General features: G+C 55.1%; 7 protein-coding genes across 7 annotated transcripts; 3 read left to right on the top strand and 4 right to left on the bottom strand.

Annotated features, from left to right (window-relative positions):
* Positions 1–1,587: 1,587 nt before the first annotated feature.
* CLUP02_03341 (uncharacterized protein) lies at positions 1,588–3,749 on the top strand (the record flags this gene model as incomplete). The annotated part of the gene is made up of 2 exons (XM_049282364.1): positions 1,588–2,131; positions 2,191–3,749. 2 exons carry the CDS (start codon positions 1,588–1,590, stop codon positions 3,747–3,749), a joined length of 2,103 nt encoding a protein of 700 aa, XP_049139507.1.
* Positions 3,750–4,108: 359 nt separating this feature from the next.
* Positions 4,109–9,477, bottom strand: CLUP02_03340 (uncharacterized protein; the record flags this gene model as incomplete). The annotated part of the gene is made up of 6 exons (XM_049282363.1): positions 4,109–6,776; positions 6,835–7,065; positions 7,125–8,966; positions 9,050–9,281; positions 9,348–9,412; positions 9,464–9,477. The coding sequence occupies 6 exons, from the start codon at positions 9,475–9,477 to the stop codon at positions 4,109–4,111; spliced, it is 5,052 nt and encodes a 1,683-aa protein (XP_049139506.1).
* A 284-nt stretch (positions 9,478–9,761) lies between these two features.
* Positions 9,762–10,565, top strand: CLUP02_03339 (ribosomal protein L1p/L10e family protein; the record flags this gene model as incomplete). Its single annotated transcript, XM_049282362.1, has 3 exons — positions 9,762–9,866; positions 9,935–10,238; positions 10,303–10,565. The coding sequence occupies 3 exons, from the start codon at positions 9,762–9,764 to the stop codon at positions 10,563–10,565; spliced, it is 672 nt and encodes a 223-aa protein (XP_049139505.1).
* Positions 10,566–11,506: 941 nt separating this feature from the next.
* CLUP02_03338 (RNase H domain-containing protein) lies at positions 11,507–12,318 on the bottom strand (the record flags this gene model as incomplete). The annotated part of the gene is made up of 2 exons (XM_049282361.1): positions 11,507–11,849; positions 11,951–12,318. 2 exons carry the CDS (start codon positions 12,316–12,318, stop codon positions 11,507–11,509), a joined length of 711 nt encoding a protein of 236 aa, XP_049139504.1.
* Positions 12,319–13,341: 1,023 nt separating this feature from the next.
* On the bottom strand, positions 13,342–17,972 carry CLUP02_03337 (uncharacterized protein; the record flags this gene model as incomplete). The annotated part of the gene is made up of 3 exons (XM_049282360.1): positions 13,342–14,037; positions 14,092–17,568; positions 17,622–17,972. 3 exons carry the CDS (start codon positions 17,970–17,972, stop codon positions 13,342–13,344), a joined length of 4,524 nt encoding a protein of 1,507 aa, XP_049139503.1.
* Positions 17,973–20,675: 2,703 nt separating this feature from the next.
* On the top strand, positions 20,676–23,075 carry CLUP02_03336 (uncharacterized protein; the record flags this gene model as incomplete). The annotated part of the gene is made up of 4 exons (XM_049282359.1): positions 20,676–20,682; positions 20,742–20,939; positions 21,008–21,368; positions 21,428–23,075. 4 exons carry the CDS (start codon positions 20,676–20,678, stop codon positions 23,073–23,075), a joined length of 2,214 nt encoding a protein of 737 aa, XP_049139502.1.
* Positions 23,076–23,767: 692 nt separating this feature from the next.
* CLUP02_03335 (D-xylulose kinase) lies at positions 23,768–25,860 on the bottom strand (the record flags this gene model as incomplete). Its single annotated transcript, XM_049282358.1, has 4 exons — positions 23,768–24,979; positions 25,068–25,510; positions 25,571–25,665; positions 25,844–25,860. The coding sequence occupies 4 exons, from the start codon at positions 25,858–25,860 to the stop codon at positions 23,768–23,770; spliced, it is 1,767 nt and encodes a 588-aa protein (XP_049139501.1).
* Between the last annotated feature and the right edge of the window lie 191 nt (positions 25,861–26,051).

The raw sequence follows: 26,051 nt of genomic DNA, 5'->3' as shown, positions 1-26,051 counted from the left end.
CCGGCAAGGTGTTCCGGCAAGGGAGAAAGACCTCACGTGTCCAGTCGCCATCAGAATCCCTGTAAACCGTTGGAAAGTCATCCTGGCCGCGTTGCCTTACGGGTAGGGCGACGGGAGAAAGCAAGGAAAAACCTGATGTGCCACATTCCCCTCGAGGAAGCCCGCATTCAACAGTGTGGCTTGTGGCGGGCGGCCTTGGACGACGTAGGCCGATGGTCAGAAGTTCCAGAACGAGGTCTCTGATCCGCGCCTCTCCTCCCTTCAACCCCACCTTCCCCTCGAAATCTGTCCCTAATCTAAGAATAAAAAATTCAGAATGGATACAAGACTGGAGCAAGAAAAGGGGGAAAGGAGCCGCATTTTCCACTCGTTACAATGGGTGAATTGTCGCTCCTTCGTCACGGCTTTGCGAGGGTCGAATGAGAGGAATCCGAGGGCACGGAGGTCGAGCCCAGAATACGCGGATTCTAGACGATCTCTAGCGCGGTGGGATCCACTTGATCCTCTTTCTGGGAGACTGACCACCAATTGTGACGTCGAGACGGACGGGGGGCCAACGAGGGCCTCCCCTCCCCACCTTCTCTTTGAGGCCCTGAGGGGACCGCACCTTCTCGTACTGCGTACTGTTCGTATGTGTACATGGACAGGGGGTGACGTCAGCGCCAGGGTCGAGCCAATGCGAGAAGCGCGGTGAAGGGAAAGCAAACACAGCAGGAGCAAGGAGCAAGAATTGGCTGCCGGGCCCTTTCCATTTAGGTGCTTTTACCGTGCTTACCTTGTGTTACTTCGTCATTGGGGCAGAATCCGAGGCAAGATAAGATACGTATCCGTAGATGCCTCTTCCCAAGGAGACGGAAGGAGTGTTGCACCGGACGTAAAGGACAAGGGCGCATTGAACATGATGGAACATGGTCAACCGTAACGCACCTGACAAAATAGTACACAATACGGAGTAAGGTAGAGAGAGAGAGGACGGGAGCATTAGGTCCGCTCGGGTCGGCCAGAGACGTCAAAGCCCCTCCAAGACTCCTTTCCCAACTGAGTCCTGACACCCCGGTAAGGCCCATGATCGGTGATCCCATTCCCGTTGACGCTATCCATACTCCATCCTCCGTACTTCGTGCATGCACCTTTATTCCAGCAATTCCCGAGTAACTGTGGCTTACGCAGCACCTGATTCTCTCCCAAACCTGTCTTCTTCCTCCTTGACTCTTTACTCTTAAGCCACACGTGGGGCACTCTTTGCAGGTCATCCAAAGCTTTATTTCGTCTCCATTTCTGCACAGTAATCGACCACTGACCACCACTCTCATCCACAAACCACCAAACAGCATCTACCTTGCTTCCCCACGAACATTCCCCTTTCCCAGCGCCTCGGTCGCGTCCGGACCCCGACGATAACCATACACTATACGAATCTCGCTACCTTTTGTCATTTGAAAATCTCCGTCTGTAATTCCTCTTCACAGACACCACCGGCTAGTCTCTACACTACTCGCTCTCGTCGGACGACCTGGGCTATGACATCTTCTTAAACACGACACATTTCCGTTTCGCCCTCGACGCCAACCGCCACTCTTAGACACAATGGCACCTCACCACGAGCCCTTCAAAGGCCTCGCGCCTATCAAGTGGGAATCTGTTGCCGAGGAGGATCCAAAAGAGTTCATGACCGGCGTATTTGCCAACGCTCAAACAGTTATTGACTCTATCCCCGTCCCCGCCGCCGTTAAGCAGGCCACTGCTTCCCACGGCCGATCCCGCTCCCACACCGACCCCCCGATACCTGTCGCCGACATCAATCGTTCACTGTCCCAGCGCCAGACCGGTGCGGCGCTGAAGCTGTCGCAGGACCTGTCCAAAGAGTGGAAAGAGGTCAAGGTCAATGCCAAGGATAACCCGCTAGCAATCAACGTGTATAAACTCGCCGCCAAGGACGGCAAGGGCAGCTGGTTCGCCCGGCGCAGCGTTCACGATGGCTTAACTTTTGAGAAGTGGAAGCTGGGCCTCGAGAGAGAATTTGCCGAGTCCATGAAGGTGCAGAGCGGGCCCGGCGCCGGCGCCATCCGCGGCATTGGAGCAGAGAAGCGGGCGGCACATGAGGTTGTGGAAGGCTCTGGAAAAATGGAAGGTGAGCAAGGAAAACACCACTTGAGACTTCAGTGCCAAATGCTTACAACATCTGCTCAGTATTCCAATTGTCGGCGCAATTCCCAGGCCCGACGGCTCCGAGAGACTTTGTGACGTTACTGCTGAGTTCCGACTTTTCCGGCGGCGCCCCGCAAGAAGGTACTAGGCGGCCGCTCCGGACCTACATGATTGTGTCGAAACCATGCATTCATCCCGAGTGCCCCGAGCGGCCAGGCTATATTCGAGGCCAATATGAGTCGGTCGAAATCATTCGCGAGATCCCGTCCGACAAGCCGGCTGCGATCACGCGAGCACGATCGTCGATTGATCTCAGTCAGGAAGGCGCCAAAGAAAGACAAGCTGTAGCTGAGTCTATGGGCAAGGAGGCTGTTCTACGGGCAGCGAAAAAGACAGCAGATCCAGACAGCCGTCATCGAGGTACATCTGTTGACAGTGCACCTGCCAGAGACGACGCTGGGCACACCGGCGAAGGCATCGAGGAGGAAGCGACGACGTCTGTTGAGTGGCTTATGGTGACTCGTAGTGATCCCGGCGGCAACGTGCCCCGATTCTTGATTGATCGGGGTACACCGGCAGGCATCATTGGAGATGCCGGCAAGTTCCTCAAGTGGATGACTGCGAAGTCCGCAGATGACTTTTCAACTTCAGACAAAGAACAGGAGGAGACGAAAGAAGGCGCTAAGCAGGCCGAGAGCGAAAAGGTTGCTTCTCCAAGGGAGGTGGCCAAGCAACCAACATCAAATTTGTTACCTGAAGAGTCAGCACAGGTGCAGGATAATTCCGTCCCGAGTAGTAACGGCCTGTACGGCATCATATCCGGTGCTTTCGGAATGGCTAGCTCCGTTGTGGCTAGTCGCCTACCAGAGGGCTACGCTTTACCCGGAATATTCACTGCACCAAGTACCAACGGGTCGATAGCGGAGGAAGATGAAGAGGATGAGTCGGTTCAAAGCGACACGTCGTCCATCCGAAGCTTCGCTTCAGCGGTCGAGAAGACGGACGAGGGTGAGCCCATCACGCCACCAGAGGTTACGCAGCCTGACAGCGTGTCGCTTCACTCGTCCGGATCTGGCGGCGGCGCGTCCCTCCAAGGGTCTAAGACGTCGTCGCACCACGAGAGAGAGCTCAGGAAACTCCAGGAGCGGCGCCAGAAGATGCAAGACAAGATCAACAAGATGCAAGAGCACATGTCTAGTAAGCGTGACCAAGACTCGCAAAAGGAGGTCGCCAACCTGGCAAAGCTCCGCGAGAAGCACGAAAAGGAGATGGCCAAGCAGGAAGACAAGTACAAGCGCGACATGCAGCGCCTCGAGCAGCGCCGCGAGCACGAACAGCGCAAGGCTGAGGAGAAGCGGCGGAAGCAGGCAGAAAAGGAGGAGAAGGCAAACTTGGCCTTGGAGCTCGAGCGCATCAGGACGGAGCGGGATGTGGCGCTCAAGGAGATTGACGTCCTCAAGGAGCAGGTGGGTCAGCTGCAGAGCCAGAATACCATGCTGGTTGTTAAGATGGGCAAGATGGGTGGGATGGGCGGTATGAAGAGACAGGATTCGTCGTTGAGTGTATCGGGAGAAAAGGTGGTTCAGACTGTGTCCAACTAAGGGCCGTGTAAAGTGTACGACGATGAGAGAGAGACAGAGGGAGGGGAGATATGTCAGCTGCAGGACAGGATACCCAGCTTGATGCAGACAGAGAGATCTCTGTAGACGAGACGAGATGACGCATGAGCATCCAGTGGCGTTCGGGGCGTCTTAGCCTTCCTTTTATAGCCTTTTTTTCTTTTTAACTTACTTCATCTCTTTTTTCCTGTCTATTTTCCATGTCTTTCGCCATGTACCTTTTCCAAAGCATTTGTACACGAAGCATCTAAATGAACTCAAACTTTTCTCATCCGAGCATGCTTTTGTCCTCTGCATCATCTAACCGTCCATTGTCTATGATATCTCACGGCTCGTCGACTTCATGCATCCATCATCTCCAACAGTAACCCATGAAGTCTCCCCCGCTGACCAACGTCCCTCAACTTTTCCAACTTCTCCTTGAGCGCCTCGCGCCCATCGACGCCGCCGCCGACTACATTGACCTTGGTGAGTGCCGTCGCGGCGAGGAGGACGCGCGCGCAGACTGCGTAGACGTCTGGGTCCGAAGTCCAGCCCAGCGGTCCGTCGTCTGCGTGGGATGGTTGGGATGTGAGGGCCAGGAGGGCGTCGAGGCCGGCGAATGTCCACGTTGTGAGAGCTTTGTGCGCTGCTGCTGCCGACGTTGAGGAAGAATCCGAAATAGAGGAGGAGACGTCTTGGAAAACGGCGGCCCAGCGCTTCGATTCGCGAACCTCGTCGATGAAGAGGTTCTGCTCTTCGATTGCGAAGAGGGAGTCGTCGAAGCGGAGGGCGGCGGAGAGTTGTGATTCCGCGGTGGACCATTGTGCGGCGGCGGTGGTCTCTGTGTCGTTGGCTGCATCTGAGGAGACCTGGCCCGTGACGCGGGATGCGAGGAGGGAGTGGAGGGCGGGACTGTCGCGGTAGGTGGTTGCGATGTAGGATAGCAGCGAGGAGGCGGCGTCGAGGGGCGCGAGGGGCGCGGAGAGGATGTGTTTTGCGGAGAGGGAGGCGAGGTCGCGGACTTCGTCGTCGTCGTCGTTGAGGGCGTCGTAGAGGGCTATGAGGGCGGGGAGGAGGGGTGCTTCTGCCTCTGCTTCTGCTTGGTTTTGGTCTGCGGTGGTTGAAGAGGTTGAGTTTGCTGCGGAGAAGAAGGAGGCGAGGGAGGCTGCTGCGGCGATGCGGGTGTCAAAGGGGCGGGAGTCGTGGAGGGCCGAGGACATTAGGTTGCCCCAGCCGCGGAGGGAGCGCGCGGTGGATGAGGTAGCGAGAGATTGGGAGACGAGGGATGCCATGATGGGGCCGCTGGCGCGGGTGATTGCGTTGGAGAGGTTTGGGTTGATTGTTCTCGCGAGGAGGTCTTGCCAAAGCTGTGTCAGGGTCTCGGGGGAGGGGAGGAGGTTTGAGGGTTGTCGAGAGTTGGCATCGGCATCGGCATCGCGGGAGGCCGTTGCTGCTGCCAGGACGAGGTCCAGGACCTCTGCGAGGTTGACGAGGGCGGCGGCGCAGGAGTCTGGGTGTGTTGCGGAGCGGGCTACGTCGGTGTACAGCGCGGCGTAGGATGCTGCTTCCGCGGGGGACAGGTGCGGGTGGTGGACTGAGGCGAGGGTTTCGAGGGTTGTAATTGTTGTCTCTACGCTTGTTGTTCTTGTCGAGAGGAGGGTTTCGCGGAGGGAGGCGGAGGGCGAGGAGGAGGTTTGGGCGGCGTGAACTGCTGCGATGGCGAGTTGGGTGCGGAGGAGGGCGCTTTGTGGGGATTGTGAGATGGTGGAGGAGGCAGCGCCCTGTGATGACGGTGATGATGATGACGGGTAAGATAGGGCGAAGAGGGAGATGAGGTTTTGGACTTCCAGGTAAGCGGTGCGGATGTCTGGGCAGGAGGCAAAGGAGTCAGACGCGCTGGCTTCGAGACCGCCGAGAATCGAGACCACGCGCGGGAGGCCAGACGACAGTCTCTGAGGCGAGACGTCGGAGAGCCGCTCAAAGACCGCCTTGACGGTCAGCAGGCCGCCGTGGAGGTGGTTGTTCCTGCTGGCGGGCGCCGCGGCGAGGGAGTCCTTGATGATGGCTTCGGCAAGGCTGACCCAATCGTCGTCTTTAAGGAGGAAAGAACACAGAGCGCGAGCGGCCATCTCCCGGACGTGCCAGACGGGGCTGGCGAGGTAGCCCGCGACGAGACCGTACAGCTCGTCGCGCGAGGCGTCGGGGGGTCCGGCGCGGCGGATGATGTCGAGGGCAGGGAAGACGGACTCGGCGGCGATGGTGCTTCCCAGCGTTGTGGGTTTCATGACCTCGCGGCCGGAGCGGAGGAGGTTCAATAGCACGGAGGGCAGGATGGGAAACTTGTGGTACTGCAGGCGCGTTGTGCGGCCATCCCAGCCGGCCTCGAGGGTGGCTTTGCTCTCGTTTGTGCCAAAGAGGTTGTCGAGGAGAGAGCGGAGGAAGAGGAGGCCGCAGTTGCGGATACCCCAGACCTCGGACTTGAGGCTGCCGGCGGCGAGGTCGAGGCACTGCGGGATGTGCGGCGCCGACTTGCCGAGCTGGGTGATGAAGGAGCTCTTGAACATGTCCTTGAGGCAGTTGAGGGCGTGGACCTGGGGCAGCTTGGAGCCGTCCGACTCGGAGTTGAAGGCGGGTTTGCGGGCGATGGCGACGAGCTCCTCGATGACGACGTCGAAGGAGGGCTGCGGCGCGTTGGCCGAGACTATTCCCGTGATCATGGCGGGGATACCGGCAGAGCGGCGGGTAGTCGATGCTTGGGAAAAGATGCACTCCTTAGTTCCCCTGTACCAGACGTCGAGCAGGGTCTCGCCGTTCTCGTGGCCTGCTTGAGGGTCATCGAGGTGCTTGACCAGCTGGCAGCAGGTTGCGAACGACAGCGAGACAGTGTTGAAGGCACCGCGGTGTCTGAGGCTCGACAGCTGGTCAAAGGTCAAGGATCCGACAGTTGTGAAGAGGTCGGTCGAGGGGCGCAGAATTCCTTCCTTGGCCTTGGACTTGAGAGGCAGGACCATGACACGCATCAGAGCACTGAGTAGCATGTTAGACGAGATATCTACACAGCATTATGTAGACTCTTATTACTTACCTGGACTCGTGGATGGCGCGGAAGCTGTAGCTCAGCAGGTCCTTGGTGTCAAGACCTTCGAGATCTTCCAGCTCCTGGGGCAAGTGGCCCTCGGGTGAGTCGTCGCACAGAATGTCTCTGACCGCAGTCCAGATGCGTTGACAGCACTTGACAATGCGGTTCTGAAGGATAGCCATTGCTTCCATCTCGGACGCCGAAAAGCTCATATCAGCCGCAGCTTGCCAGATATACCTAATCCTCGGTCAGTCCACGGCACCTTTCGAAGGAGGCATAGTATTTGTTGCACCCACCGGAGAGAAGCGTAGTAGCCATGCACCGGCGCCTCGAGAACGGCATTACCCAGATCGGCCTCTGCAAAGGCGAGCTTGCCCTCAAGAAGATCCATCAACTTTGAAATATGCGCAATCTGCGCCTCCCTACCGTCATAGAATCTAAAGAGAAGCTCGTTTGTTCGAGCAACGCCATCAGCGTGATCAGCTCGCGCCGTCCTCCGCGCAATATCCTCGGCTCTCAACAAGAACTCTTCCAGTGTCGGTGAGACACCTTGTGCGCCAACGAGACACTTGAAGCGCTTGTCGCCAAACAAGTTCTTGAGGACAGACGTACCGTTCTCCCGAACGTCGTCGAATGGGTCCATAATGAGGTCGAGGAGCGCGCGCGTCCACTTCCCGTCAAACAGGTTGAAGAAGAGGGTCTCGTCCTCCTCCGTCTCCCACGTCTTGCCAGCGTCGGCTTCGAGCTTGAGGATGAAGGCAACGGCCCTTAGCGCGGTAAAGTGCCGCTGGAAAGAGGCTGTGGGGATCAGCTCAGACCGCAAAAATGCAATGTACCACGCCAAAAAGCTTTCGTGCTGCTCCAAGCTCGCTCGCAGCTTATCCTCTGGCCAGAGCAAGATGTTGGTGCGGTGGTTCGCTTGCTTCGGCGGCGCCTTAGGGGCCTTTGGCGCACCATTGGCAGCGCCGTCAAAGGCTTTGAGACGGGCCAGACTCTTATGCAGGATGAAGATTGCGCCTCTGCTGCGCTTGAACATATCTTTGAGCTTGCTCAGCAGTTCCATGCGGAACTTTGCGTCCGACTCCGAGAAGTACGTTGGGAGATGGGCTTGCAGCAGGCGGAGGGCCACTGGTGAGTAAGGCCTCGTCGTTGAAGGTGAGGCGACGATGAGGGACAGCGCCAGCGAGCGGAGCTCATGGGAAGGATGTGACAGAACCCTTTCGAGCACGGCCTCTTCCAAGACTACTGCTGAAGAGGACTCCTCTCTGTAGATGGCGCCGGGCTCCTCGACCATGCCTACCTTCTTACCAACCTCCAGCACGGCGAGGTTCAGTTGGGCCAGAGTGTCTAGCTCAGCCACGGCCGAGCCAGAGGTAGACCACATGCTGTTGATCTGTTCCAGGATCTGGACCGAGTCTTTGCGGTCATCCTTGAATAACGGAAGGAAAACATACGTCTTGATGCCCTCGAGCAAAGACGGCGTCTTGGCAATGGCAGCCTGGACCCAGCGAAGCCACATTTCAACGCTGAACTGTTCAGCGCCTGCAGCTTGCGGCGTCTTTAGAGACTGCTGTCTCAGTGCCCTGAAAATGGTCACGATGAACTTGCCCGTAGTCGGGCACACGTAGTGCATGGTCATCCAGTCGAGCATCTGGCCGAAAAAGTCCTCCCACAGTGCAATGTCGGACGCCCAGCTGCACCCTGGCTGCGTCCGCTTATAACTCGCCGCAATGTCTTCGACGCTAAAAACGGACTTGCCGGCAAAGTAGTCCATGGCCTTGAGCGACGACTTGACCAAAGGCTTGGTGGACTGCGGTCCAATGATGGAGATGAGGGTGTCCAAGATGGTCGTCTTGACCAGGTCAGAGACAGCATGGTCGGGGTTACGGCGGATGAGCGAGGGGAGCAGGTCCAGGACCAGCTTCATGGACCGGTGCTGCTCTGTCTCATTCCACTTGATGAAGAAGTTGAAGAGTCCCAGGCTGGGCTCTTTGGAAAAAGCCCATTGCCGCAGGGCTGACTTGTCGGACTTTGAGCTTTGCTCGACAAATCCGCAGAGCTTCACGCATGAGTTGCCCGAGACTCCCTTTGGCTGAGCGGCCAGGGAGAGGAGGTGGTCAAAAACATTTTGCGCGATGCTATTTGCAAAAATGATGTTAACACACATACTACGCTTGGACCATTCACTTTGGAGGGGTATTGACTGGGGGAGATGTCTTACGAGATCCACGATTCCTCGGGCTGTTCCTCAACCCATTTGAGCAGGTCACTCGGGTTGACGAAGCTCTCGTACTGGGGGACGGTATCCTGCTTCATCGCTATCGCATTATTGGTGAACCCGGCGAGTGACTCTGAGAGTCGGGTAGAAGGAGGGGCACCGAGGGGCAGCGGCGAAGCGAATGAGTGCTGGCCGAGTGAGCAACAGGGGTGTGTTTTTTCCTTTCGTCTGTCGTCTACAACTCGGCGTGTAAGTATCGGAAATGAGTGCACTCAAATTTCTGATTTGCTTCAGATCTTACATAAGAATCTCCGATTTGGGAAGGCCTCGTCGTTCGAGGTGCTTCGTATCGGACACGGGAAAATTCTAGGTACCACGAGTTTTCAGCACGTGGTTCGTAGCATTAACTCGACGCACCGGCGAAGACTCATCGCGGGGCACCAAAACGCCAGGGTCCCGACTGACTTTTTTTTTTTTTTTTTTGCGCTCCCGTCTCCCAGTGACATTCAGCCAATCGCCTGCATCTTCTGGAACGTCGCGCGCACGGTCCACTCCACCCACACACGGTGGTGTGGCCAAACTTTTTCCCTGCCCTAATTGAAAAAGAATAAGGCGCCCCGCCGAAATTTGTCCCCGGCTGCTTTTCTTTCCCCTTCAACCCCATCACCATCTAACATCTACCGTAAGCACCAGATTACTGGGAGATATCGCCAAGATGTCGAAAATTACGGTTGCCAACGTCCGCACTCAGGTCTCTGAGCTGCTCGAGTACTCTCTCGAGACCAAGAAGCGCAACTTCCTCGTCAGTCTACCCACCTCTGTCGCTCAATTGAGCGCAAAGTCCGCGACCGAAGCGGAGCAATCAGCAAATGCTAATACCCCTCACAGGAGTCTGTCGAGCTTCAGATTGGCCTCAAGAACTATGACCCCCAGCGTGACAAGCGTTTCTCCGGCACCGTCCGCCTCCCGGTCGTCCCCCGCCCCAACATGAGCATCTGCATTCTCGGTGACCAGCACGATATCGATCGTGCCAAGCACGGTGGTGTTGACGCCATGTCCGCCGACGACTTGAAGAAGCTCAACAAGAACAAGAAGCTCATCAAGAAGCTCGCTCGCAAGTACGACGCCTTCGTCGCTTCCGAGACCTTGATCAAGCAGATCCCCCGTCTCTTGGGTCCCGGTCTGTCCAAGGGTATGTTCCTTCACTTCCCCTTTTGCTATTTTAAGACTTGAACCCGTATCTAACAATTTCGCAGCCGGCAAGTTCCCCACCCCCGTCTCCCACGCCGACGATCTCTCTGGCAAGATCACCGAGGTCAAGTCCACCATCAAGTTCCAGCTGAAGAAGGTTCTCTGCATGGGTGTCGCCGTCGGCAACGTCGGCATGACCCAGGAGCAGCTGATTGCCAACATCATGTTGGCCATCAACTACCTCGTCTCCCTGCTGAAGAAGGGCTGGCAGAACGTTGGAAGCTTGACCATCAAGGCTTCCATGTCTCCCCCCAAGCGCCTCTACTAAGTGCGCCCTCTTCTCTTCGTGTTGGTGTTTCTTGCGAGGGGCCTGTGCTAGGTAGAGTACCGCCAGAGTTAGTTGTGTCGATGGCTTAAGTGCTTATTCGCATAACGGTTCACTCAAGGTTGGGAATACACATATCACGGGTATTTCATAGGAAGCTCTGCGCATGGATTAGGAGCCTGTCAATCCAAAATCATCCTTTTCCAGACCATGACACAAGTCTTATTATGCATCAGTGAACTGTAACGTTTTTAAGAATAAGTGCTTGATAACAATGGCTTGCCCAGCCCCAGTCTAGGCCTGATCGTTAGAAAAGCCTTACCATATATGTGATCCCATTCGCACAGAGGGCTCCCTACCATATAGCTACACGATAAGTCCCTCACATCCTCCCTCACACTCAACGCTCAGAGTGTCGTATCGGGGAAGCCCCACATTATACTGTCTCATAATGATAGTGAAGGCGGAGAGTGCTTGAATACCGCGTTGCCAAGCCATGTCCTACGCCTGGTTATTCATAGTGTTGAAAATAGCAAAGAATGTCTTTCGTCGCTAGTGGTCTGATGGGCGGGTGATCGTCAAGTCGTCGATGGTGCCCCCAATCAAGGAGCCGAGAAACAGCGTATACCGTAGATTTAAACGAGAACCCCCAATATTTTGCTAAACTCAACAGTCGGCTCAACAATTGCAGCCGCGCGTTTGGCAGCCCTGTCAGCCTCGTTATTGAACTTGCGAGGAATGTACCAGAAGCGGACGTGAACATTGTTATCGTGGAGTATCTCACTCCTAAGCAACAAGGCCTCCCATAGGTCCCTATTCTTCACGTGTTCGCCGGCGCTTGTTCGCCAGCCCTTCTTGATCCACGCGCGAGCCCAGTCGGTGGCACCGTTCACGACGTAGCTTGAGTCGGTGGCAATGACGATACTTTTGACACCCTCACCCCATCAGGCCCTGAATTGGAGCGCGGCGAGGGCGGCGCGCAGCTTGGCGCGGTTGCTGGTGTGGCGGTATGTCTGGCCGTCTGGCCCCTTGTCCTCGAGCTTGAAGGCCACACACCCGCTCTCGTCATTGGGGAGTACCGGCTTGAAGATGAAGGCGGAGCCACCGCGGGCTGCAGCGTTGCCGTTGTCAAGACAGGCCCCGTCGGTGTAAATGAGAACTTCCGAGTCGTCGTAGCGATTGATGAAGCGGATAACAGATGTAATAGCTATCAAGGACTTTTTCGGAAGGAAAAGTTCTGTGGGCTCCAAAGGCGTACTGGTCTGCGGGTCGTGGTGCGGGTTGAATCTGAAGGGAAACAATTTGCCGGAGAATTCACTGCGGCAAGAGACAGATGGGTTGAGAGTAGGTGCCCCGAGAATAATCTTTTGGCCTTCCCCCATACGAACGGTTCATCGTCGTCGATGAGGGGGGGCGGACCATCGCTGTCGTCGTCATCTTCATCATCCCAAGTAGACTGGACACGCGCTGAGGATCTCCGAGATCCGCTCGCAGTGATTCTCTCGAGACGGCCATATCGGCTATTCGCAACATGAGCGAAGCTGACATCCCTGGGAAGGCGAGAGTCGTAGTCAAAGCCAAAGATTTCTTCGTCGTCCTCTTCATCCTCGTCCAAGTAGTTTCCGTCTTCGTCGTACTCGAAGTCATGGCTGAAGTCAAGACAACATTTTCCGCAGGTGGCCATGTGATGAGATGCGCAAACGGTAATGGTTCGCCCGTTGGGCAGCTCAAGATAGTCGATATCCGGCCAGGTCATTCTGCACTGCAAGCAAGACAATGGGCTGAGAATGAGTGGCCCAACAGTGGTGGAACAAGAGGTCAGGTCCGCAAGTCAGGCGGTGTAATTTTCCTAGTTGAAGATGGGAGCTCTAGATTCTTTGCACTCGGGTTGACTGGGCAGCGTTAAGCTTTATGAAACCCTGGGGAGAACCTGAGGTGCCTTCCCGTTCTACCAAAGTCAAGGGAGGCAGGTGCAAATTAGTGGTAGCTTCCTGAACCTTCCCATCTTCATTAGCTCGACCTCACTTGCCTCGGGTAGTTCATTACTATCTGTAGTCACTGAGGCAGGTAGCCTCTGGAAAGACTCCTTACGTTCCTGGTCAAGTTTTGACATGACATCCCGGTCCGCTTCAATCGGCGTCCCGTCCATCCATGGATGGAAAGGAAGATTGGCGAGAAGGCAAGAACAGAGAAGAGAAATATAATAACATAAGCCATGTCGTTACAAGCTGACCGCCCTGGCGGTGCTGAGCACCGCGTTTGCCATCCACCTCACCTGAGGGTGTTAACACTTTCGGAAGAAGCTTCAACAGAGCTCATGGACTCCTTGCACACAAATTCAAGGTAGAGCTCCTTTGTGTAGCTTGCTGTTCCCCATATCCCGCAGGGTCAGAGAGACTACGGAGTGTAACGTAGGAAGCACGGATACTCTGTACGGCCACATGCAATGGAAGCTACTCTTCAGATATTACCACGGAAAAGCTCGTGACAAGTTCGAACCAGTTGGAAGCACAATAATGCCTCCTGCACATGATAACTCATGGATTGAATTATTTCAGCAGCATGGGTATATTGACAGTTTCGACAGAAAGCATGGAAACGAGAGTACATTGCAGCTGCAAATGATGGATTCAGCTGCATTCGCAGGCGGCGCACTCAAAACACCCAACCACCGCAGGGGATATCCATCCTCCATAAGCCAACATATAGCCATGCCTAAAACCAATTGAAAAGCACCGCAATAATGAAGATGAAACTTTTTGTACACTCCCGCCCTCGATCAGTCACTCTCATCAACGTCCATCGACTCCTGGGCGGCCCTCCCACGGGTGCTCCGCGCCGACGTCCTCGTCGCTCTCGGAGCTGGCTTCTCTTTGGCTGCAGGTCGGGCTGGTAGTTTAGTCTTGGCTGCCGCTTTTGATGCCGCTGCCGACCTGCCCTTTCGCCCGTTGGATTTGGGCGGTGGCGTAGCTTCTTCCGGCTCTTCCTCGTCGTCTGCTTCCACTTCCTCCTTCTCTGGTTCCTCTGTCGCAACGTCCTCAACCTCGGACAACGGCGAATCATCGCCGCTGTCATCCGCAGCAGCTGTTGGCTTCTTAGCCCCCTCGCCATTTTCTTCCTCTGGGGCTTCCGAGAGAACCGAAGAGTCATCATCGTCATCTGACACCTCGGTCTGTTCTCCATCTTCATTCTCGTACGTCCACTTGCTGACGCCGTCCCACATCTCACGGTCGTCGTCAGATGAGTCGCGTTCGGTGTACTTGGATACAGCAGTGGTAGCAGCACGGCCGCTGCGTCTCCGATTTTCCAGGGGAATGTCAGATTCGCGGCGCGGGGCCTTGACCTTGGCGGGCTTCTTGACCTTCTGCTTCTTCGGCTTAGGCTCCTTTGGTGCCTTAGGCTCCCTGACCCTCGGGGCTGACCTTGCCTTCTTGGCTGGATGGTGGTCTCCACGATCATCTGTAGACTTTCTCTTCTGTAATTTTGTAAGCTTAGAGATCGGACAACGTGGGAGATAGTGTCGGCTTACCTTCTTTCGATCGATTGATTTGAACAGACCGTCCAATTTCTCATCAATCTCTGACGGCAGGTACTGCTTCTCGGCAATCTCCTGAGCGACCTGGTGTGAAGGCAAGGCAGTGTAGAGGCCGATCGGCAACCCGACCTTGCCCGGGTACGCTTGGAAACTCCAATTCTTCCTCTCCTGCCATTTCCTTACAACGGCCTGGGCCAAATCGCTGACAACGTAAAGATTCTCGCTCGCCTCCGGGCTGATCGCATCACGAGTCTGCTTCACCCTTTCAGCGTACTTGTAGATGAGTCCCAAGTTCTCTTCCGTTGCCACATTTGTAAGATAGTACAGAATGTAGCGGCCATGGTCCGCTAGGTCACTGGCATATGAGCTCAATTCCTCTGCACTGGCATCATCGATATTCTCTGGCTTGTTGAAGTCGGGATGGTGAGACAGCAAAGAGATGAGTCGTCCCATGATCGCCTCCATAGGGTGCTGTTCATTCGCCCCCAATGCGCGAGCCCGGGACCGGATCCAGGTCTCAACGCGCTGCTTCAGATCGTTATTCGGCTCGAATGCCGTCAAGAAGATGATGGTGTAGAAGCGTGCCCGAAGCTTGTTCTGCACAAGGTACTTTTGGAGCTTCTCGATGAAACCCCGGCGAACAGTTAGTTCGGTATCCTGCGCCGTGAATGCGAGACGGTTGAAATCGGCCGGCGTCAGGAAGTCGTCGAAATGCTTGATGGTACATAGCTTCAGCAACAGCTGAGCTGCTAGCAGACGAAGTCGTGACTTGTGGTGGTTGGGAGTATCCTTCGTCTTGCAGAGCTCTCCTCTCTTCGCGACCAATGTCTTGAGCAGCTTGAAGACAGGTACGGCCTTCTCTTTAGCCTCTTCGACATCGTCCATACTGCGCAGTCGGTTGACGAGAATGTGCAATGACAGGCACTTCGCTTGCAATTCCTCATCCACGCTAGCGTCATCCACCCACTCGGGGTCTTTGTCTGTTGCGTCTGTTCGAACCTTGAGCAAAATTTGCTGCACCGTCATGTTGAGGATGTCATCATCTGAATCGAGGGTAATCTTGGGCACTTGCAATTCCAGCTGTGCGACAGACTGGAGCTTGTTGAGGAAGTGCGCTGAGCCGTAGGTCCAGTCTTGCATAATCTTCTCCAACAAGCTGGTTGCACTGACTAGGCCTTTGTCGTCACCCTTGGCCAGGAGAATCTTGATGGCATACTTGGCAGACTTCACAGGCCGTCCATACAGAGCGTAGCTAACAAGAGCCTGTGAGAATTTCCGGTCTTGAGGAATCTCTTCTGGGTACTTCTTTGAGTATGAAGCACAAGCTTTCAAGGTATCGACAACGTTGGAATCGTTCTCGTTGGTCTCTGTGGGAGCTTGCTCGATGAGACCCTTGCACAGCCCTCCCACGTGAGTCTTGAAAAGCTCAGGGTTGCGCTGTGAGATCTCGTTGAGAATTTCGTGGGATACCGAGCCCAGGCCGTCCTTATCGTTCCTCGAGTAATCGAGGATCGTTGCAAGGTGACTTCGGTTGAACAGCAAGCAAGCCGACCTGTAGAGAAGCGGCAAAAGCGTATCGAGGATAGTCGCGTTCTGGCTTGCATTGGTGCGCTTGACCAGTTCCTTGATGGCTTGTCGAACCGTCTTGTAGTCGCTCTCGGCACTGACGGAGAATTTAACGAGCTGGTAGGCGCGTCGGTCATTCGCATTGGCGAACTTCTGGAGGTCGGTCTTCACTTTGAAGGAGTCTGGGAAGAACTGTGTGATGTACTGTACTGTCCTCTCCAGGTTCGCCGTAATCTTTGGGCGATTATCGTCTATCACACCTCCGTTGTAGCTCTCGCACTGCTTGACGAAGGCTTCAAGGACCTGCGCGAATTGAGGTTGCCGACCTTGCATAGCCATGAAGGCTCTCTTAGCCGCTTGGTCCAGAGATTGAGTAAGGAGAAGAATTCTTTCCGCGCGAATGCGATCTTGGTCAGCAACACCCGCGTTCTGAGAGCTTTGAGACGCCCCTCGGGTACTCTTTGGTGCCTTAATGGGAGGATAGGACAGAGGTACCAGGCACTCGAAGAGTACACGATCGAGAAGGATGTTGAGCTCAGAGTCGTTGGCATAGAAGGCGTTGAAAATGCGCGAAGGAATACCAGATAGGGCGGCAACGACACTCTCCTGCCCAGCAGCAAGCTCCCCTGATCCAACGGCCCAGAGTTTCGCGAGCAGCGTCATTGCATCGACTCGAACAGCAGTGCGCTTGTCTCGACACCGGTCGGCAAGACTGCTAAGAACAGAGCCGTCCTTATCCACGCCGCCTGGGGCAGCCAGCTTAGAGATGAAGTCGCGGAAGCTGAAGAGCTCCATCACTTTCACGGCAGCCAACCGGACCTTTTCGTCTCCATCGTTGAGCTTCTCCCCTAGATGCTTCACTAACTCGGACTGTTCCTCGCGACTGAGACCAATCCCGCCTGCTGAGGTGGCCAGGATGTATCCGACAGCGTTCGTCCAAGCTGCTCGAATAGTCGCCGTCTTGTCATTTCTTCTGCCCAAGAAATGGTTGTATGCGGAAGAATGGGTTTGCGCAAAAGATTGAGGCGAGAGAGGTGTGGTGAGGACGCTGTCGGAGATCTGACTGGGAGCCTCGTCGGCTAAGCGCAAAGGAGGATACTGAGCAGGATCCAACACGGGTGGCGGGGGCGGCCCAGCAGCACCGAGTCCGGAGATCATATCTCCAAGTGTTTCTGTGGCCAGTTGTCGAAGATCCACGTTATCGGCCGACAACTCTGCTTCGACCTGTGGTATGACATTTTGCAGAACAGATGGCGATGCGCGCCAGAGTTCTCGGATGAGATAGTGGGCCTTTCTGAGTTCCTTCAATTCTGAATCCGTGGGGCCCCTAGGGGCATCCTCGTCCTCTTCATCTTCGTGCGATTTTCCAACAGTCTTCGCCGCGAATCGAGATGCGTCGAGAATGACATCGCTGAAATACTGGCTTACGTAGTGTACCATCTTCTCGGTGCACACATTGCAGATCTCCTTCGCCATGATGTACGCAGGTGGCTCGTCCTTGGGCAGCAAGGTCGACTGGTTGCCGTTCTGCTCATTACGTTCTGTGCGGCTCTGGAAGCCGCCAGGAGGCGCTGCTCTAAGGAATTGGGCCATGATTACTTCAATGACCTTTGGGTTCATGCCCGATGCCTCGTCAACCAAGGCAATCAGCATTTCCGTCATGGTGTTGCCGACTTCCTTCGAGACACCTTCTTCGGGGCCCGAGTTCGAGCTTCCAGATACTCCATCGAAAAAGACTGAGAAGAGTTTCAGGAGCATATCGTCGGCACCGTCGATATCATTGATTAGGAGAATACTTTTGACGTCGGTCAGAGCTGTCAACACATATTTGTGCTGGCTGTGATAAGGGTGGATTTGGTCGCTCAATGAAGGGAACACGTGCGTAACGACCAGATTGAAGAACATCTGTGTTGAACTCATCAGTGAGAGCCCTAGGTAGCTCGAGATCAATGGCTTACCTTGGTCTGATCCGCGGTGAACGGCGCGTCAGGCGCACACAGGCGCAGAATGTCTGCGATACACACAGCCGTGTACGCTCTGACGCCCTTATCCTTGTGGGCTAGCAGGTTGCGTTGGCCCAAAGCATGAGCAACGTCATTGAGAGATTCGACCTCTGTAGTATCCTGATCAAGACCCCCGAGTTCCTCTGCCAGAGCCTGCAGACGGTTGAGAAGCTCGGTTGTAGGGATAGGTTTTCCGGGCTTCCAAGTCAATTCTTCGTCGAATTGAAGGCTGACAAGCTCCTCTCCTTGTTCCTCCTCAACCTCGACCTCCTCTTGAGGTTCATCGCGAGCGCGACGACGCGCCATCTTGAAAGGTGCTCGGTGGGCGCTCGGCAGGTGACGTGTGGTGAAGCGGGGAAGATAATGTGTCGATGCTGTCGTCGATCGACTGGAACGTGTTAGGAGTCGATGATGCGCGCGTGGCCTAAGTCATGGATAGAATATCGCGCGTCGCATGCACGATGGAAATGTGCGGCAGGTTTTGTGAGCACGCAGAATTAGAGACCAATTGCGGTGGTGGCGACGAGAAGGGGGATGAAGCTGGTCCTCTCAGTGTTGCGACGAAATTGGATGGATTGGAATAGTCGATGCGTGTTACGCGCCCGCGCCTGCAGTTCATCGGGGTTTCGCGTGCTTACCTGAGCTGAGGGAGGTAGAACGAGGTACCTGCTCAAGCTCCAGCTGTACCTTACCTTCCCTGCCCGGTCGTGGCTGCTGCGTGGCCCCGGCGCAAGCAGGAGTGGAGCTGTGGCTGCGATGCCTCGGGTGGCTGGTGACGGATGTCACCGTTCGGCGCTCAACGACCTGTCTCCACTTGGCCCGGTGGTGAACTTCATCAGCCTCTGTCTTCTTACAGTATATTGGGTCGCGGTTGGCTTAGTGATGTCCTTAATTCGATTCAACGTACCTGCCGGAGAAACACTTCCAGCTGAATCGGCAATGTGTTCCCTCTGGAGGCTGTAATGAGAATGGTCACAAGCGACGTGCCGTCTTGTCAACGGCCCCTACTCTCCAGCAGAATCCTATACTGGAAATTGAGCAGGACGTCTAGCTTCAACAAGATCGGCCTTGTGAATCCAGACTCTGTCTTACCTCTGATATTTTGTCGTCACAGCCCCTATGAAATTCCCAAGATCGTGACAGCCATCGCACAATATGTTTCTCAGTCGATTATTCCCTGAAAAGGGGTAGAGGACTCGAGGATCAAGCATCGTCTCCCTTGGGCCAAATCCAGTTTACACAGGCTATCAGATCGTGACAGGTGTTGAGACTACCTTATCATGACGATATCAATGACCAGCCCTTGTATTCATTCATTACACTTCGATACCTGCCCATAATTTGGCGGCGAACGAGGAGCTTAGATGCCAGCCGATGTGTACTTTTTATCGAGCGATGCCATTCGGTGAGGTTCCGCTGCAAGAAATGTTTCAATCATACGTTCAAAAAGGAACATGCATGCTCTCTCTTGGTTCTAGTTGATCTTCGACAGCTAGATGGAGCCTTTGGAACACATATGCCCCGGATCGTGGAAATCGAAAGGGACAAATGACCGAATATTTATGTGTATTTCAAGTCTTCCGTCACTTAGGCACATCAGTATTCTACCTTACGCTTCTGGTTCATCTTTCAGTATGTCTTCATTTCCTTCCAATTTGCAACATCGTATAGCGACAATCCATACTGTGGTAGTCAATTCCCCAGGATAGAGCAGATGGCTATTGATATAAGAAGTACTTCAAGCAATTCGTTGCATATCAAACTCCTACCGCAGTCAAATATGATCATTATTGTGTTGAAAATCCTGGCCAGCAAAACCTCAGGCTCACTGAACAACCTGGCCAGCTGCGGGGCAACCAGATTTCTTGACTGAATATCCCACCACCTCGACCGGCTGTAAGTTGAATACACATCCCGAGAGTATTCACTCTCTCACCAACGAACCCGCTTCCTGCCACCCTATTCGGGAATCACGCTAGTCCACCCGTCTGCCTCTCTCGATTTCCATCCATTCCGACTTTGAGATCCTCTTCTTCTTTTTCTCTTCCCTTTTCCACCCACCCACGTCACAACAACGCGAATCGCGCAGCAACTTTCGTTCGCCCGCAGGCAAATCCAAGGTACGTCGGCCTTTCCATCACGAATATTTATTCCCTCTTCTTCTCCTCTTCTTTTCACTAGAATCATCGTCTCTGACGCGCTACAGCACGCTTCGCAGCATCTCTCGTTCGTCCGATCAACACTCCTTCGACCATCCCATACTTCAGCGTAAGTCGAGATCGCCAGCATCACAATCATCAGCTCCACCGTCTACGAGACAATTGAGAAAACATCATATCTCATTTTCTACCTCCAATCACTCTCACTCTTTCCTCGCTCAGTGGCCAAATTGAAAGATCAGGTCAAGCGATCCCAATTTCCTCAATTTTGCGATCTTGCGATCTCAAGGGGCACTCTGAGCGCAAAGACACTCATCTCCACGTTCTTCTCCTTTGATTTTCTGGCAGATCAATTTCTCGGGAAATTCAAATGACCCTTCGCTCCTTCCTCCTGCCTGAATTTTTCACCCTCAGTGAAAATCTCAGTCCCCCCATTTGCCTTTGTTGACGCGCTGATTTTCCCACCCTCCTCTTCTCGCGTTCCTTCTATCACTGAGCCATCCACTCCCACTTCCACCTCTTCACCCCTTCAACCTTTCTTTTCCACTCACTTCACTCACTTTTCTTCATCACCAACTGACGGCAAATATCCTTTTGCAGACAACACTCACTTGTCATCATCTCCATTCTCCCAGAAAAAGTAAGTTCTATCTCGTTTTCATTCATTTCATTCATATTCAAGCAGTTCTGCTCTTTTCGCTTGGCGATATCCCAAAATTCGGGTTTGCCGTCCTCAAACTTCAGACCTTTCTCAATTGAAAGTCGCTTTCTCTTCCCATTTCATAGTCTGACAAAGTCACAGATACAGTCATTGTTCAAGAACAAGCTCGACGGACGCTCGCTAGCCATCATGATGCGTAAGTTTCTCATCCTTTCAATTTGGTGTCAGAAAAATCATTTTACTGACAAAAAACAGCTAAGCGTCCTAACAACGACTATCGCGATCACCGCGGGTATTACCGTGAGGATGACGACCTCACTGTCACCGAGGGCGCCATCCAGCGCCAGCAGAAGGACTGGAGCACCTACCGCAAGACTGATCCCTTCATTCTCATCAGTCTTGCCATCCTCATCGCCACTCTTATGGGCGGTGGTATCGCCATCGGCATTCACTGTAAGAATTCCCTCTTCCGCATCTTCTCATTTTTCTTTTGACAATCAGCTAACAATGGAACTCATCAGTTGCTACTCGCGGCTCCCCCAACTCTCAGGTTCCCACCTCTGACTCCCACATTGTCCCTCGTTTCGCCGGCATTAACTACAATGTCCACGGTTTCAATGGCACCCTGACCCACGGCATCAACTCGACTCTCTCTGGCCTGGCTACCACTGGCACTCCCACTCTCTGCGAGGATGATGCCGATGAGACCATCACCGTTACCCAGTTCCTTGGAAACAACAAGACCACCTCTGTTGACACCACGATCACGACCCACGTCCAGAAGACTCTCACCCAGACCCTCCACAAGTCTCCCATGGGTACCACTGTCTCATCTGCCGATCCTGTCAACACTACTCTTCCCGGCTCTTCTGTTGTCACCCAGTAAGTTCTTCTTCCATTCTTTCTACTTCCAAAGTTCAAAATTCTCATTCCCTTTCCAGGTCCATTCCAGTCGTCACCAAGGTTCTTACCACCTCTGTCACTGAGACTGCGTACCACACGGCCACTGCCCACCAGAGCAACGCCGCGTCCGAGTCCTCCGAGTCTGTCATCGAGTCCACGTCTTCTATTGATGACGCGCCTCCCATCGTCGTGACCACCGTGGGCCCGTTCCCTACTGAGAGCTCTCACCCTGAAGTCACCTCGGTCTTCCTGACCAAGACCCTGACCCAGACGCGCAAGACCACGATCCAGGGCGGTCCCTTGGTCTCTACTGAAGAGTTCTCCTCAACCACCACGGTCACTCCCACGACGATCATCAAGTCCACCATCTACGTCACCGCAGCCCCCCTGAGCTCTACTACTCAGGCCCAGTGCTCCCACGAGGTGGAAGACCACACCGTCTACGTCACCGTCACCGAGACTTTCACTCCCGGCGCTGCCAGCTCTTCTTCGAGCGTTCAGTACAAGACCTCCAAGGCTTCCTCCGCCAAGATGTCTTCTTCTACCGCCTCGGTCTCCCCTTCCACGGCTACCGACACCATCTTGGTCACCTACACCGTCACGATTGACAGCCTGTACCCCCCTACTACGAGCCCTATTATGAGCAGCTCTTCCTCTAGCGAGATGACCTCCTCTACGCTCGGTCCCGCCTCCAAGTCGACTATTGTCGTCACCCAGGTGGCCACCCAGACCGTCATCGTCTCCATTGGACACGGTACAACTGTCTCTTCCCAGCTCGGCCACGCCGGCACTCCACTCTTTACTTCCCTTGCCTCTTCCGGAAGCGCCCAGGCCTCTACCGCCACGGACGTCGTCGTCTTGACCAAGACGATTACTTCCAACGTGTTCAAGACCATCAGTGCCTCGTCTTCTTCGTCGCACTCGGCCGATATCCAGACGCACACCCAGACCTCCATCGTCACCGTCACTGCCTCCCCTTCCAGTGCTCTTTCCTCCAAGTCATCTTCTTCCCAGTCTGTCGAGTCCATTCTCACCACGATCTACCTCACCGATCGCGCCACCCAGACTGTCACGATTGGAGGCATGGCCACAGTGACCATCCACCCGGAGCAGTCGTCTAGCACCTCCTCGTTCTCCGGTCCCCCCAACTCCACCAGAACCGAGACCAAGGTCATCACCGCCTCCGCGTCCAGAGTCGTCCGCACCTACACCACCACGGTCAGCGGCCAGGTCTTCACCTCGCTCATCACCGTCTGGAAGAATGTCACCGCCACCGCCACCGCGACCCTCAGCAGCAGCGGCAGCGCCTCGTCTCTGACTTCCATCTCCCACGAGGTCCAGAACACGACCGTCACGGCGACCGCCACGTCTGTGGTCGAGGTCCCCGTCACGCTGAACACCACCATCACCATCACGGGCACTCCCATGATGCACCCCACCGCCCCCAGCACCCTTCCCCCCTTCGTCAACGGTACCGCCATGACTTCGTCTACCCGCCACGTCCCCACGACCTACCACTACCCCACTCTGTCCTCCTCGACTGCCACCGAGCAGCCCAAGAGCACGAGCACTGTGGTCGTCGTCTCTGGCGTCGCGAACAAGCATGCCGAGGGTGTAATGGGCGGCTGCAAGGGCTGCACCACCTGGCTCGCCATCTTCGTGCTGGGCCTGATGGTTCTGTTCTAAGAAGCAAACTCTTACTTCTCCATTCTTTTGTGTGTATTTCATTCTTTGGTTTTCCCTTTGCACTTTCTGTTCTCCCTCCCTTTGGTTGGAGAACTAGCAAAGATGGAACAACCCCCCTGTTTTTTGATGCTTTTCTTTTTACTTCCCATGGATGGATGATACCCCTTTTCATCACGAACGAACAAACGATAACGAAGGAACGATTCTTCTCAGGCGGATCATGGATTTGGTACTTTCGGCACGGGGAGGAAACTGCACAGAGTCTTTTCTTTTTCTTCATTCCAATATTTGGAACCCGCTAGGCTAGGACAAACTTTCTGGGGTAACAGGAATAGTTTTGAGAGTTTGGAGAGGGATCTGAGGTTGGAGGGGAGGAAGGGGACCTGGCTTGCATGGACCAGTGCCTAAATAATACCAGGACAAACGCATTATTGTACACTTGATGACTTGTCCTCTGTGATGTTTTGTGACGTGATGTTTTGTGAACGGCGACTTGATGCCTAGGTCAACCGAAGCATGTCAGGTTTCTCGCAGCAAGTCTTACACCGTCCCCGTCTTTTAACCCAGTGTCAGGAATTCACTATGATAGAACACGCCAGTAGTAGGAACACATTCATTCATTCTCATAATCTATCAATCTAAACCCTCTCATCACCCACTCCCCATCAACTCACACCGTAACCTAGACGCCCTCAGTTGTGGGCAACCTTCAAAATCCTCTTCTCCATCTCCTCAAAAGCCCCAACAACAGGCTGATACCCCTCAAACACACCCTCCTTATACCCCCCATCAACCTTCTGGATCGCCCCCTCCTCCCTCCACCGCTTCCCAATCAACTCGTCAAACGTCTCCCCCTCGCCCCGCTCAAGCGCCCAAACAGCCTTATACGCACCGCCCAGAGCGCACGCGTTGCCGCCCACGTCGAGCTTGTACACCCCCTCCGCACCGCCCAGCACGTCGCCCACGACCCGCGCGATGGCCGGGTTCAGAGACCCGCCGCCGACGAGGTAAACCCGTCGCGGCTGCGCGGGTACCTTGGGGTCGGACTCGGGGCTGTGCACGAGGTTCTGGCTGCGCAGACGCATCGAGAGGGCCTGCGACTCGACAATGATGCGCGCGTCCGTCTCCTTGGACCACGGCTCCGAGGCCTCGGCCAGGGCGCTCCCGTCCTGCTTGGCGGTGTACCGCCACGTGCCGGCCTTGATGTTCGGCACGATCTCGGGGAGATCAAAGTACAACCCCAGCTTTGCGTTGTCTTTCTCGGACCGCGCATCCAGCGGCGGCGTGTCAAGCACAGCCTTGTTGAAGTTGGCCCACGGGTCACCACCCTCAGGCTTGGGAAGGGCGTCCCGCACGCTTTCGCGCGCCAGCCCGCCGTTCTTGTAGCACAGCATAAACATGTACTGCCCAGGAGTACACGGGTGGTTAAAAAAGTGATACGCCGCATCGGGCTTATACACGGGCGTGACCATCAAAAACGTAGACGACGTGCCCAGCGACACAATAGCATCCATCGGCCTCAGCGGCAGCGCAAGAATCGTAGCTGGGTTATCGCCCGTAAAGGGGGCAACCTGGCACTCCGCACTGAAGCCGTACCGCCGGACAAAGTACCCCGAGATAGTGCCCATGGACCCGCCGCCGTCGTGGCGCGGCTCGCCGAGCTTGGCGCGGAGGTCGCTCACGCCGGATTTGGAGCCGGCGGTGAGTTCCAGCAGGGGCTCGCTCCAGTTCCCCGCGGGAATGTCCCAGAGGTTCATGCCGCAGACGTCGCTGATGTCGATGGGGGCGACGGACCCAAGGAGGACGGAGGCGAGGAAGGAGGAGACGAGGGAGATGCGGGATGTGGCGGCGTACATTTCGGGGCGCTTCTGGCGGAGGCGCATGATTTGCGTACCGGTAAAGCGCTACCAAGATATTTCGTCTCAGTAAAAATCACTCATACGATATCCGATTACAAGATAAAGCTGGAGAACAGAAGGAGGGGGGACATACGTGGTGTGCAGCGCTGCCAGTAACCTCCGCCAACCGCTGCGCCGCCCCAAAATTGGCATCAAACTCATCGCACTGCGCTTGCGTGCTGTGATCCTGCCAATTCGGCGCGTAGGGGAACGAGAACGCCCCCTTCAACTGCTCGACGAGCGGCTTGTCGGACTGCAACCCGCTCAGAAGCGCCTCGGCCTCTTTGCCCCAGTAGGTGCTGCCGTGCTGCTGGCACGAGCCGCTGATGCCCTTGATGCGGTCCATGGGCGTCTTTGCGGACAGGCGGCTGAGGACGAGGTCGATGGCCTCGAGGAACATGGCGACGGGCGCGTAGACCTCGCCCTCGGCCTCGTTGGTCAGGACGCCCTTGCGCAGGCCATACTGCTTGCCAAAGTCGGCGTCAAAGTCGACCTTGGCCTCGGAGACGACGGTCAGGTCGGACTGGACGACGATTGCTGTGATGGTGTTAGATCTTATAGACTCGAGCGGGATGGAACGTAGATGGGCTGGCTAACCTTTGAGCTGTTGGGTCGACAGGTCGAACCCGAGATACAAGGGACCGGAACTCATGATGGGAGGAGGGAAGTGAGATGAGAGATATTGCACAACACTCGCGGGAAGAGGGGGGGCAAGTCAATTAAGTATCGTGTCTATCTCAAATTTGTCCAAACAAGCAAAGAACTGGTTCAATCGTCATATGAAAAAGGAGAAAAACGAAACACACAGAATATCCGGTTATCTGGGACCAAAAGTTGACCGCTGCCCACTACTTTGTACATCACGTTGACGTGGGGTGTGTGGGCATGGAGGGGCGCACTTGTCACTTTGGGGCACTTGGGACAGGTTGCATGGTTCCCTCAGCCTTGTGGCAATTCAGGCTAAAAGCCAGCGGGCCAATCGTACAGTTCGAGACTGATGCGAAGAATAGGCGCGCCAATGATCGTGTGACGTCTTGGCGGAAGCCAATGCAGCCTTGTCCCCTCGACTCGGGGGTCG

The sequence above is a fragment of the Colletotrichum lupini genome, chromosome 2, assembly GCF_023278565.1.
Source record: "Colletotrichum lupini chromosome 2, complete sequence".
Lineage (NCBI taxonomy): Eukaryota > Fungi > Ascomycota > Sordariomycetes > Glomerellales > Glomerellaceae > Colletotrichum > Colletotrichum lupini.
The sequence above is the reverse complement of the archived record's forward strand: the minus strand, read 5'-3'. Positions and strand labels throughout refer to the sequence as shown.